Source organism: Ixodes scapularis, unplaced genomic scaffold, assembly GCF_016920785.2.
Source record: "Ixodes scapularis isolate PalLabHiFi unplaced genomic scaffold, ASM1692078v2 PGA_scaffold5__190_contigs__length_132052651, whole genome shotgun sequence".
Classification (NCBI taxonomy): domain Eukaryota; kingdom Metazoa; phylum Arthropoda; class Arachnida; order Ixodida; family Ixodidae; genus Ixodes; species Ixodes scapularis.
In genome coordinates this window covers 91080013-91093247 of record NW_024609880.1, presented here as the reverse complement: position 1 = coordinate 91093247, position 13235 = coordinate 91080013, and the positions used below count along the sequence as shown (strand labels likewise).

The window sequence follows — 13235 nt, the reverse complement described above, 5'->3', positions numbered from 1 at the left end:
AAACAGGAAGGGGCTAAACGATTATTTGATCTACCTAAAAAAATATTTCAAACAATCGATTTTTTAGGCGAGATTGTTGGCATAAAAGTATAAATTGGTTTTATTAATTTTATCGATAATTATGTGTGAGCATGAAAAGTGATTGAGCGAAAAGTATAGTTGAGCGCAGTGGTCATTGCAGCACCCAAAATGTAAAAAAAAAAAATCGTAAGGGTGCCTTCATTACTTGAAGCGTGGCATTTCCCAGCATCTCACTGTGACCCTTGGGAAGGGCTTAAGCAATGAAATGATTCGCAGAGTGAAAACGGAAGTTACCCTGGGATTTCACGGTTACGTTGGCACCGTTTGATAAAAGAAAAGGCTGACTGGTTGCCGTGATGAGCTTGAGAGTGGTCGTAAAGGCTTCAAGAGCTAGGGATCGGGAAAGTTATATTCAAAACAAAAGGTGGTGGGTTATTCAAGAGTGTAGCGTTACTGAACACGAAAGACACAGGACGAAGGAAATTGACACTTGAGTGTATGTGAAGGAAATGTAGTGAGTTCACAAAATGGCTTTATCCGAAGAGACGAGAGGACCAATAAACAAATCGCTTCTATACGAGAAGGAACGCGACAACGTATCGAGCTCAAGCTCTGTGCATACGGAAAGTAATTTTAATTCTTCGTATTGTAAATATTATTTTCTATGCGAATGGATCCTCATGACAGTTCTTGAGTATAACCACTAAAATGAACTCATCAAATCGGTCAAATTGGTAGGTGGACATTTTGAACATAATAGTGAGGTGGATAGAAATGTCTTCTATAAAAAACGCCGAATAACAGTGTTGCCAACTTGCTTATCGATTTTCTCTAAATGTGGCCTAATTTATATATATATGTATATATATATATATATATATATATATATATGTATTTATTTAAGTACGTTTGGGTAATTTGATTTTTGAAAGGTCCATTACAATTACAGCCTCAAAAAGTAATCGAAAAATTACTCTAAAGTAATCGATTACTTCCTACGTTACTTTTCATTCAACTTTTTCTTATTACGGTAGCATAATCCTTGGATTCTCGCCCTTAGTTGTTCCGAAAAAAAGAAAAAGAAAGCCTGGAGTGTTTTTGCTTAGCGCTGAGTGAGTGACGCAAACACACCAAATCTCACTTGTGAAAAAAAAAAAAAGACAGCCCTGTTTGAATACATTACTCGCAAGAGTCCGAAAAAGGTCTTTTCTATACCTGGATGTAGTCTCCGGAGTACAAAAAAAAAATTGTACTTAGGAAACGAAGCATAGTGAAGTGGCCTACAAATCCTCGAGATCCCGTAATTAGTGGCTTTGAAAAAAAAAAATGGACCATTACCCAGGGCAGAGTGACCCTCACATCCACCCCCCCCCCCCCCCCAAAAAAAAAAAATAAAATAAAATAAAAAAATTTTTTTTAAATTTGTAATAGGTAATTTTGTAATCAATTACAGCAAAAAGGTAATTCAATTACAAGGATCGTTACTCTTTAATGGGAGTAATTGCAGCGTTACAAAATTACAGTAAAATGTAATCAATTACAAGTAATCCATTACTTGTTAGGCGTTACTTACAGGTCTGAACAGTATTAATCACCGATCCTCACAGACGTCAGCGCGACGTGCGCCCCTGTAGCAGACTCCGCGAATTGCAGAGGAACGGTGGCTGGGAGTAATGAGGTTGCGGGAGGAGTTTCTGGCGCATTCATAGTTTGCATCGGAGAGGCTCTGCCACCAACAGACGCTCGTTCCTTTCGTCAGGCTTTGGTCGGGCGCGAGCTAAATGCTAACGGTTTCGTCGAGAATCAGCGTAGCCACAGCAGCGGTTTTGGAATAATTTTTGCTACAATTTTTAATAAAATATTACAGTTCGTTAAGCCTCTTGTACCGTCGATATTTATGCGACAAAGGCAAAAAAATTCCTGGTCTAGTTAAGAGGTGTTGGGACGCAGCAAAAGGTGATTTAAAATGCTTTGTCAGAATACCTCTACGACACCATAAAAGGCTGAAAGAAATAAGCAACGATCACTGTAAACAGTACATACTGATTTTTCTCAGCTAAACGAAGAACTAAAGCGAAATCCCAAGTGTATTGAAACTATGAAATCGAGCATACAAAAAAAATGATGTGCCTATCCACGATTTTATTGTAAATGATAACATGTACAAAAAAACTTTTAAACCATATATCGAATCTGTATTTTCGAATGAATTATTAGCGCTGTATTACATATTAGATAAATGAGTAGCGTAATGCACAATATTGATATTGTTGTTGATGGTATCATTTGACCTTTACGTGTAATGAACATATATACTCCATTCACTCGTAAGCTGGCAGTACGCTGGAGGCTTCGTTCTCGTTAGTCCAGTAACACTCCCATCTTTTACCACGTGACCACGCTCCCGCCCATATCCAGTCAGGGAGAGCGTAGTCAGCTGATGAAACGGAGGTGGCTGATTGGACCGGTGAGCGCGTGGCTCCCATCGCACTGTGCTATAGCTTATGAACGGATTATAGAAGGCTCGGATGGAATATCATCAAGTGCCCTATGCACGTGCCGAGGCATTGTGGTACGTTTCCTACATGTTTAGGGTGTCTGCAATGACGGGGCTAAATCCAAAATGAGCCGTAAAAATTGGCGCCTGAACGTATCAATCTCACCTTTTCGTCAAAGGTATATTTCACAGGTGGGTTTTATCTTGTAAAATTCTGTAAAAAATAGAAAAAAAAAACACTTGCCAAGGTCAACGGCAGATGGCGACGCAGATGACCGAGTTGAGGGGGTGGGGCGCGTTTCGCACATGTATCGGTAGTTGGCGCTGCCTGCTTGTTCAGGCTTGCTTTACAAAATATATCAAAGCTGGCCACGTCGACTGTGTTTTATTCAATGAACATGATATTGGTTGTAATACACCTTTAACTTACTTAAAAATAAAAGCGACAATGATAGTCAAACTTTAAGTAACAAAAATAAAAGAAAACGCGGTTGCATAACGACGGGGGCTCTTGTCGTCTGCTTTCCTTCGCTGGTCGGCAACACCTACCGGAGATGCTCCCGACGCCATCTAACATTACGTGCTCCAAACGCTCCCCCCCCCCCCCCCCCACCCCCTCCCGCTCTCGAAACAAGCCATTCCGATTTGAACCTTTCTCGTTTGAATTCATCCGCGAAACGCCCTTCGCGTTTAACCTTTCGCATTTCAACCCTATCTGATTTATACCCGTCTCATTTGAACCCATTCTGATCTGAACCCTTGTCGTTTTTGAAGCCGTTCGCAAAATACTCTTCGCGTTTTAACCTTTCGCGTTTCGACCCTTTTTCATTTAAACTCGTTCTTATTTGAGCACCGTATTTGAACAACATTCTCAAAACGAAGGGCAGTGAGGTACAGAAGGAAGAAGGAAGAGTTGAGGATGAAGGTTAAAGATGAAGCAAAGGTGGTCCATAGATGCGGCAAGGTGGCACCATATCGTGCATAGCATATGAAACAATTTTTCTTATGCCTGCGTGCCCCCCCCCCCCCCCCTTCCCCCGTCTGCTGACGTAGCTACCTGGTCACATGATGACGTGGTGACGCGGTTTTAAAAGGGCTAGCGCTGATTCGGTAGTTAATTTCTCCTCTGGAGCTGTTAATGTCGTTAATTTGTCGCCTTGTGGAGCGGATAGATCACTGTGCTCGTCATGTTTTATTGCTTGTAAGTACCACAGAAAGATTCCGAGATCATGATGTTGGATTAATTCGGGTTCGGAGGTCACGTCGAGGATGCGAGTATTATACGAATACTCTTTGTCATGAGCACGTCTACACTGGGGGCTGTTCATTGTCCCAATGCGGTCGAGGGGGGGTGCATGACATACCGCGCGTTGGGAACTGCGGCGTTCTTTGTTACTTTTTTCGTAATGTGCAGGTGCAGATGTAGCGCGGATCGAAAACTTTCTTACCAGGTACAGCCTTTTTTTCTTCATTTCAATCTTGAATCATCGGATGCAAATTATGCTCATCTGGCATGCCCTGTGAGGATATCGAATTATTTACAACCGGTGTCGAAGTGGTCTTACAGATCTGCGATCATTGTATATTTGCCTCTGTCGTCCGTCATGCCGTGGATCGGCATGACCTCTAGATTTCATTCTCGTAGATGCATTTCAGGTAGGGCTGCGAAACTGAACGATTAACCTATCGATTGACCGACTACTGATTTAATCTCGATTGATTTGTTTAACCGGTTAATCGGTAAAATTTTGACGAACATAAAGGTAAAAACGGCGCTATCACCACGCAGACGTGAACGAGTACACCTGTATGAAGGGCAAACTTTAGGCTAAATTTTAGCCTAAAGTAAGCTGTAAGGGCGAGATTTGTAACTCCGGACAATTGCAGTAGGTTTCACGTGTCCCGTTCATTTTAACGCCGTTCGAGTGTCTGTTTAGCGCAGCAGAGGCTATTGTGAGCAATCAAGGAAAGTCGTTCTTGCCAAAGTATATCAACGAACCTCTTTTCCTCTGGCGGTGTGAGTGCCTTTGAACGGTTCTTAACTAAACATGGAGGCTGATTCGAAATCGAACTGGTATATTCCGCCGGTTGTCACAAATTCAACAAAAACAATTTTTTTAAATACCTTGTGTAAAAATGCACGAGGCCGGTAAATCGATTAATTAATCGATTAAAAGGTGGCGATTAATCGGGTTAAAAGTTTTAATCGACGCTCGTCCCTAATTTGAAGGCGCAATAAAGCTTCAGGTGCCTGGACTTCAAATGTCATAGGTTCCTTTATAGCGGTTTCCCGTGAATGTATGCTGAAATTATTGTTTTCCACTAGCCTGATCACGTACACAGATAAAATGATAAAAGTCGTTTGGGAATGGTGAAAACCAGGAAGTATGTTTTTAGTAAGTTTAAACTTACAAAGGCTAGTAGGGTACGCTAGTTGGCTCATCTCAGTAAAACATATAAAATAGCGCAAAAAAAGACAAAGACAAGAAGTATACAGGACCGGCGCTAGCGCCTGTCCTGTATATTTCTTGTCCTTGTCTTTTTTGCGCTATTTTATATATTTTACTGAGAAAGGTTAAAATGGAGAAAAAGTATCTTTGAGAGTGGTCAAAACCAGAAAGTTGGTTTTGAGAAGATTTGAAAGGAGACAGGTTAAAATGAGAAAAAAGTATCTTTGAGAGTGGTCAAAGCCAGAAAGCTGGTTTTGAGAAAGTTTGAAAGGAGAAAGGTTAAAATGAGAAAAGTAGTTTTGAGAATGGTCAAAATCTGAAAGTATGCTTTGAGAACGGTTTGAGTGAGAAAGGGACAAACGCGAAAGTTGTTTTGCTCTGGGTTAAAATGAGAAGGTGAAAACGAGAAGGTTCAAATGCGAACGGGTTCAAATGAGAACCACCCGCCTCCTTGGTTGTCTGCGTCGCCGTACGCCGCTGTCCCTGCTAAGCTTTCTGGCCCAATTTTTGTAATTTTAATTACAAAAATGTTTTGTAATTTTACAATGTAAAATCCACCTGTGAATTACATCTTTGACGGAACGCTTAGATTTCTACGTGCAGGCGCCGATTTTTACGACCTATCTTAGATGCAGCCTCGGAATTTCAGACACCCTGTTTATTCTATTCAGTATTTCGCTTAAAACAGGGTTTGTTCGACAAATTTTGAAGATCACAAATGTGATTCCAGTTCTTAATTGCGGGAAAAAAAAGCTCTAGGGAAAACATACGCCTACATTTTTACGTCACTTTGTTGTAACATATTTGGGCAGAGTGTATGATATTCAACTATCTTGAACAGATAATAATTGAACCTTCTCTCTATGGCATTTTCAAGTAGATATGTGTGCAACATACAATTAGCGCAATTCAAACATTATATATCAAAAGCTCTAGACCACATTAACTAGGTACCACACAATCTTTATATTTGAAAGCATTATACTTTGTGCGCCGTAACCTGCGAAATGTTAAAATAGCATTAATCTGGATCAATGTAAACATTGATCCTAAAACTTAATAGAAATAACCTAAATGTCAGCGAGAAGTGAGAAATTTTAAATAGTATAATATTCTCACCCTTAACCATGAGGTGCACTTGTTCCCCTGCGGGATGTTCTTGGTATTTTCGCAGTTTTTAATTCTCTCTCAAAAATGACATTGTAGCAAATATTCGGCCTCTGATAAAGCTATTTGCAGACTCCTGTCTTATTTAGAGGGAAATAAATTTACGGCGGGAGTAGGAAGTATTGTAATGTAATTAAGAGCAAATAGCACATTGGTGTGTTTAAAAGAACACGAGTCTAAAGATTGGAAAGGATAACCACCTTACTTTTTTTAAGGAATGTGTCTAAATTCCCGGAAAAATAAACCCACTATTCGATAGGTATATTGAGTACATACACGTATCCCACCATTCTTTTTTTTTATATATATATAAATGTCAAGGATGCGTTATGAATGTAAGGAAACTATTTTATTTTTCTACAGTTAGGCTTATACTTGAGTTCCTGTATATAGCTACCTACGGTAGCAGAGTTGCGCATTCAGCCTCGGCAGGGGGCCGTAGCGCCGGCTTTCCTGCACGACCTGGATGCTTTGCTCGTCCCGTGACTAAATTTGGCGAATAGCGGCGCCGAGGGTGCCGCCGCGCACGGAAAACAGGAAAGGACGAGAAGGAGGCGAAAGCAGGGGAACATACGCCGGGGCGCGTGCTACATCGGCGGACCGACCGTAGTGGTGGCTTTCTTGCACGGCGCTGGATGCTCTTCTCCTCACGTGATCGATCTCGGCGAATAGCGGCGTGGCGGCGCGGGAAAAACAAATACGCAAGTTTGCTCCCCCTTCGGGAGAGCATATCGAGGAACTCTAGTCTATACTTGAGTACGCGAGAGCAATATGGGACACCTAATAGGATGATCTAACTGAAAAAAAAAAGATTAGAAAAGCCTTAAAATTAACAAGACCATGTTTCAGTAATAAATATAACTCTTACCTTGTATATTAGAGATGACTGTAATGACTGTCGTGGGAATTATTGAGATTACAAAGGAGTGTAACAATTGATATTTTTAACCAAATAAACTGTAAGAAGACATTACTGATAAACACGACTTACTTGTGCGACCAACTTGCGTCTGGTCCCAGTGTGATTATTCTACAAATTATATAGGGTATCATTCTAATACAACCACTTTTATTCGTTTTTTTTTTCTCAAAACGTCCTTAGACTGGAGAATTTGTCTTGAAAAACTGGTCAATATTTTAAACGTATATTTCCACGTTTTTGTCATTACGACTGAATAAGTTATACGATAGTGTCCTGGAACCGCTGTGTACAGAATGTGACTAGATAAATAATAAATATATAAGTACCCTTATGGGTACAAAAATAAACATTGGAACTATATATAATTAAACACTGCAAATAGAATACAAATAATGAAACAAATCACGAGTGTCGATGCTGAATGCCAGCCTGCGCCGAAGATTTTTCCAGTCTCTAAAAGTTTGTGGTAAAAATATTCGTTAAATTTGGTACTGAGACCAGGATTGTCTTGAAAGTTATAACCCTTCTAAAAGCCATATAACGCCCGTGGCAAGGTCTAGTAGTGAGGTCACCCGGAGAGAAAGTCGTCTGCTTCTTGTGCAAGAGTTGTGCTGACGTCACAACGACGCCGAGCTCTGATTGGCCTTGATTGAAAGTATAGTGGGTAGACCTTAATGCTAAATGCCTTGAGGTCTACCCACTATTTTTACAATCAGCCAATAACAACTCGGCGTTCTGGCATCATCGCAACCTATATCCATAAAGTCGGAGAACTTGCGCTCCGAATACAGCCGCGTGAAAGTGATACAGTATAGAGATAAACACTTGCTATGGCGTGAGTAGTGGTTCATTAAGTTGAAGTGTCATTTCACCATAAAAACACTAATTGTTTTTTTTATAATTAGAAAAAAAGATAGTTAAATTGCTATAATCGGGTAATTAGAAGACGACTCTGTTATTGATTTTATACTGCGCCTTGTTTTTGAAACAGGTGGATACGCGTAAACCAAACTTTGGTTTTAAAGAAGTCCGGCAGTCATCCTCAACCAAACGTGATGCAGTTTCAACGAAACCCAGGTAAGGTTTAATTCAGGTGTATATTTATTCCATTAAGTTTTCAAGTATTCTAAGACCCTACGTTTATTAAGTTAAGCTCTAATTAGGAACATAGAGGTCTGCTTCACGCATCTAGAGCAAGCGGATATAGCTATTATTACCAACATTTTAAAAGAAACTGTTTCACTGATAAAATATTTTATCGAATATTAATAAGGGTAAGTAGGTTCCTACCAGAATTTAAACAGTATAGTCAAATACAGCTGCAGTCATTCACGATTTAGGAAACGGAGTGCGTGTCGAGTCTGGAACATGCTGTTATTGTCCCGCATTCAATGGAGTGCGGCATTAGCCCATACGAACCCCGAAGTACAAATCACGCGATGCAAGAAGACGGACCATATTGAGTCACGGCCCGCGTTTCTTAAGCTGTCAGTGATTAATGTGTGTCAACACAAAGCGGTACATGGTCCCAGCCTTCGAACATTGCACCTAAAGCGATACCCTTCGGCACCAACACTGTTGTTAAAACCAGACAGATCTGTGTATGACATATAGATTGTGGTTTTTGCGATTGTTAGCAACACCTGCGTCGTCTGTAGTGAAGAGAAGTTCCAATTAAAGCTCCTGAATAATAATATTAATATTATTTCTACCCCCCGCCCTCTCCCCCGACACGCACACACTCCATCCTCAGGTGTGCACGCTATTTTATATATATATTTTGCTAATTTTTCCTTCTGAGCCGCCTGAATTATCTGAAGATAGCAAGTGGCACGGTGGTGAACTGGGTCAGTAGGTTGACATTATTCATGATGCGGAAAACAGCTCATAAAATGCGGGCGACGAAAAAGAATATACGCGACAGGACAATGCTGTACTCGCCACTAAAGAATTATAATAGATGAAACAAATAAAGAAAGCAAATTGAGTATCTTAAAAGATTACACTGAGACACGGGTCGGTAATCAACATTCTTTAAGCGTTCACTTCGTAACTAATTTTTTCCTGCAGGAGGGACATCTCTTTTCCTGACAGCGCCACCAATTGTTCACTGATACACGATTTCCCATGACACGAACAATGTAAAGCCTCTACGATCTCCCTCGTCACCCTATCTCTGTGTGCGCCCAGAATGGTGACCCTTCCAAAATCAGGCCGACACTTCTGATCTCTGCAATGAATTGGCAATAGCCCTCGAACCGTGGCTGCGAACGAATAGGCATGATCTCTTAATCTGTCATTCAAACATCTTCCTGTTTGACCCACATAGCATCTTCTACACAAGAAAGGGATCTTATACACCACGCACGAAACATAAGCGACAAAAGCTTTTCTATGCTCCTTGGTGCACTCCGCCTTCGCACGCCTTCGCAGGCGGAAATTCTTCAGTTGCGGGTACAGCATTATCCTCTGGCGTATGTTCTGTTTTGTTTTCTGCGTTATCTGAGGCGTTCTTCTTATCATTAAGGAAATGGCATTTATATATATTTTGTTGTTTAAAGCTAGAGCGCAGTCAAAAACAAAAGACACCCAACATATACGCAAAAAAAAAAAATCACATTGCAGCGACGCATTTTTTGGGATTGATTTGAGGAACCGCAAAAAAAGAGACACTCAAAGAAATCTGATGAAAGCCATAATGCAGCTATGTCGGCACTGCTTCATGGTCGCCGTCAGTTCCTATGCGGGTAGATATCAAGGGAAGGAATGAGATCAGAGAGCGCAGGGACGTCAGGGGGCCGGGCTCTGAGTTAAATAATATAAACAAATAAGCCCCTTTATTTTTTTTTCTTGTGCCCACAAACAACCTTGTAATCTACTGTGTGGTGCACAAAATATAAGTGGAATTTTCAGATATAAAATGAAAGGCCCTTACAAATCTCTGTAATGCGAAATTAGAGCTCAGCTCTTGAGCTGTTTATATTTTGCGATATTCCGTGCTAAACAATTTGAGAAAGAAATATATATATATATATATATATATATAACGGGCATGGTGGCGGGAGGCCGAAGGCGTGGGTATAAAACTGAGAAGAAAAAAACCCTTAGTGAAAAACAGCAACAACGGACGATTTAATCTTCGACGTTTCGGCCGGAGTCCGGCCTTCGTCAGGAAGACTTCCTGACGAAGGCCGGACTCCGGCCGAAACGTCGAAGATTAAATCGTCCGTTGTTGCTGTTTTTCACTAAGGGTTTTTTTCTTCTCAGTTATATATATATATATATATATATATATATATTTAGATCAGTCTCCTCACATACTGGTTCTGCACCCTCCAACTCTCCGTGTACTCTTCCTCCTTCGTACCCTCCTCCTCCGTATCTTCCCCGCCTTTTGTTCCGTACCCTCCCCTCCTGCTCCTCCGTCCGTACCTTACCCTGCTATGCCTCTGTACGCACCCCCCTCCTCCTGCGTATCCTCTCTGGATGGAAAGTTTAATCTTGAAGTTGTATGCTCATAGGCTACTTAGTAGATACAGAAATTTTCGCGATTTGTAAAACTCTAGTAATTGCTATAATCGATCAATATACTAATGTTGATCATTTGAATCTGGCGACCAGGCAACACTACCCAAGTGAGTAACATGGTGACTATAAATCACGTTATCATGATGCGCAGTTAAACACGCTCATTCTAGGCGCCTCCATGCTCGACCAAGCTCTCCATGCAACGATCGCACCCTACGCTACTGGGCTACCTCAGTGCTACTCTCCCTTTCGCCCTGTGCCCTTTGGACTTCCACCCTGCACGCACGTGGGAGATCGTCGCGGACAACAGCGATTTTGTCCGCCACGACTTCGTGGTCGTCGCTGCAGCTGGTCGCCGGCGAGTCAAAGTAAAATGACGACCCCAGCATTTCTCGATACCAATTACTCTGATTGCTGCTGCGATCAGTGTGAATGACTTCGACGAAGAAAGCTGTGATGTACCATGCGCGTTTCGTCCGGGCCTGACTCGAGAGGCTTCCAGCACTAGTATTCCAGAGACCCAGTCTTTCCACCCCCGCGCCATCGAGCAAGAGCTTGCGCGCCACCGACCGAGGGAGTTGTCGGGTTACCGTTGATTCCTGGCCACGTAACGACTTGCAGGTGCAGGTCCAGACTCGCTGGAAGACGGGACGGACCTATGCTAGAGATACCGGGGGTTTCCCGGGGTATGGTGAAGGGGACTTAGTGGAAAAAAGAGGAAGGAGGGGCGACCGGGTGGAGCCCAGAGATCGTCATTTTTTGTTGAACTCACTCACTCACAGCTAGCTAAAATAAGAAGTTAAAACTCACTCACACTCACCCTCACGCCTGCACTCACCTTCAAGTCCTAACACGCGAACCCATGAACTCACCGAATTCATAAACTTAATGAACTTACAAACTCACGCCCCTCATAGAACTCACTCACTCACTCACCGATCTCATTCATTCAGAAGTAGTTCTCGCCCTCACCATAGTTGCGGCGCTGGCGTTCGTGTTGCGCGGCTTTTATTCGTGACTCCAGAGACCTATAGGGGACGACACTATACAAAGCAAATCTGGCGGTCAAATACAGGTCGTGTCCTACCATGTACCAGCTCAACGCACAACGCTGGGGCATGAGCATCAGCAAGCATTCGACTCAAAATGGTTTCCCCGCTTTTAGAGCGCAGCTCTTAGGCGCCCGTGTCCGGGTTGAGCGGCGTCGCCATCGGCGTCGGCGTAACCACGCGCGTTGCATTATGGGACGTTTCTCCGCTAGCTAAAGTTAGCGGGAAAATTTCTCCGCTAAATTTAGCGGGGAAATGTTTCCGCTGAATTTATTGGGGAAATTTTCCGCTAAAATTATAGAAAAAATATTTCCTCAAAATTTAGCGGGATATTTCCCCACCAAAGGAGCGCGCACAAGAAATATAAGGCACGTGCAACAGCTAATATCTATTACGGGGGTATAGGAAATAGGTAACAGTTAAATATCGGACACTGAACACCTAAACGCTTGAACACTTGAGTTGAAAATCTCGATACTGGTTGTACTGACCGAGTTATAAGAATGTTGGATCTGGTTCATCGGACCGGAAAGGTTGATTATTTCAACTGAGAAAGCGGAATGCACCCTCAAAGGCACTCGTAGTACATGTATTTTAATAGCTTATTTGGGGGTTGAACAATCAATTCCGACGTTGAACGCATTTATACAAAAACATTAGATGGCGCTCAAGCCATATCGAGCTTAAAGCCCATTCATGTTTCAAAAGTAGCGCAAGGTTCGTCGATGCACGAGGAACGTGCACCGTGCAGCCCTTGGGAAGATCGTGGCGGCACAGCGCAGCACAGAGCTAGATTTCAGACGCCATGAATTTCCCAGAAGTGGCGCGCGGCACGTGCCTCACGCGATTGTACAACAATGAATGGCGCCACTTTTCCCAGGATAGAGGGGCTCTAATCGAGCTTGTATTCACACGAGGGAGAAATCCCGGGGATTTCTCCCCGGCAAGCGCATCCCACGACGAAAACGTCAACCTTTGCGATGTGCAAAAGCCTCGCGTTTTCATCTCGTAATGCTCGCGTGCCGGGGAGAAATCCCCGGGATTTCTCTTTGTGTGAATACCCCTGGCACCTCTATCCTGGGAAAAGTGGAACCATTCATTGTGTAAATGCTCGAGACACGTGCCGCGCGCCACTTCTGGTAAGAACATGGCGTCTGAACGTGGCGTCTGACTCGCTCTATTTTTGTCTTCGAACGTGCTCGTTGTATTTTTTTGGGTATCTGCCGTGCTGGCAAGTGTTTTCGGTTTTAGCTTTCTGTAGGAAAAAAAGTGGAAGCCGTTTACAAATCCCTGTAACGCCGAATTGGAGCGCAGCTCTTGAGGAGGAGGAGTGAAGGGTACTGAGGGGAGGGTAGACCCCTCCCCCTTCTCCTCCTCCTCCCCTCATTCTTTAATATGCTCCGGGGGGGGGTGTCACGTGACTTCGGGGAGGGGGTCACGTGACCTCGGGGAGGCGTGACCTGGGGGTGACCTCAAGGCCACGTGACCCCAAAGGTGACCCCCACGTGACCTTGGGGTCACGTGACCTCGGGGGTCACGTGACCTCAGAGGGGTCACGTGACCTCAGAGGGGTCACGTGACCTGGGGGTCACGTGGGGTCA

At 43.0% G+C, this 13235-nt stretch overlaps 1 protein-coding gene across 1 annotated transcript in view; it reads left to right on the top strand.

Annotated features, from left to right (window-relative positions):
• The window catches only part of LOC115325591, a 40658-nt gene that overhangs the window by 12448 nt on the left and 14975 nt on the right, over nucleotides 1–13235 (top strand). Inside the window, exon 3 of the mRNA XM_029986315.2 lies at nucleotides 8049–8134. Within this exon, the coding sequence (XP_029842175.2) occupies nucleotides 8049–8134 (86 nt within the window). The remainder of the gene's footprint in view (nucleotides 1–8048; nucleotides 8135–13235) is intronic.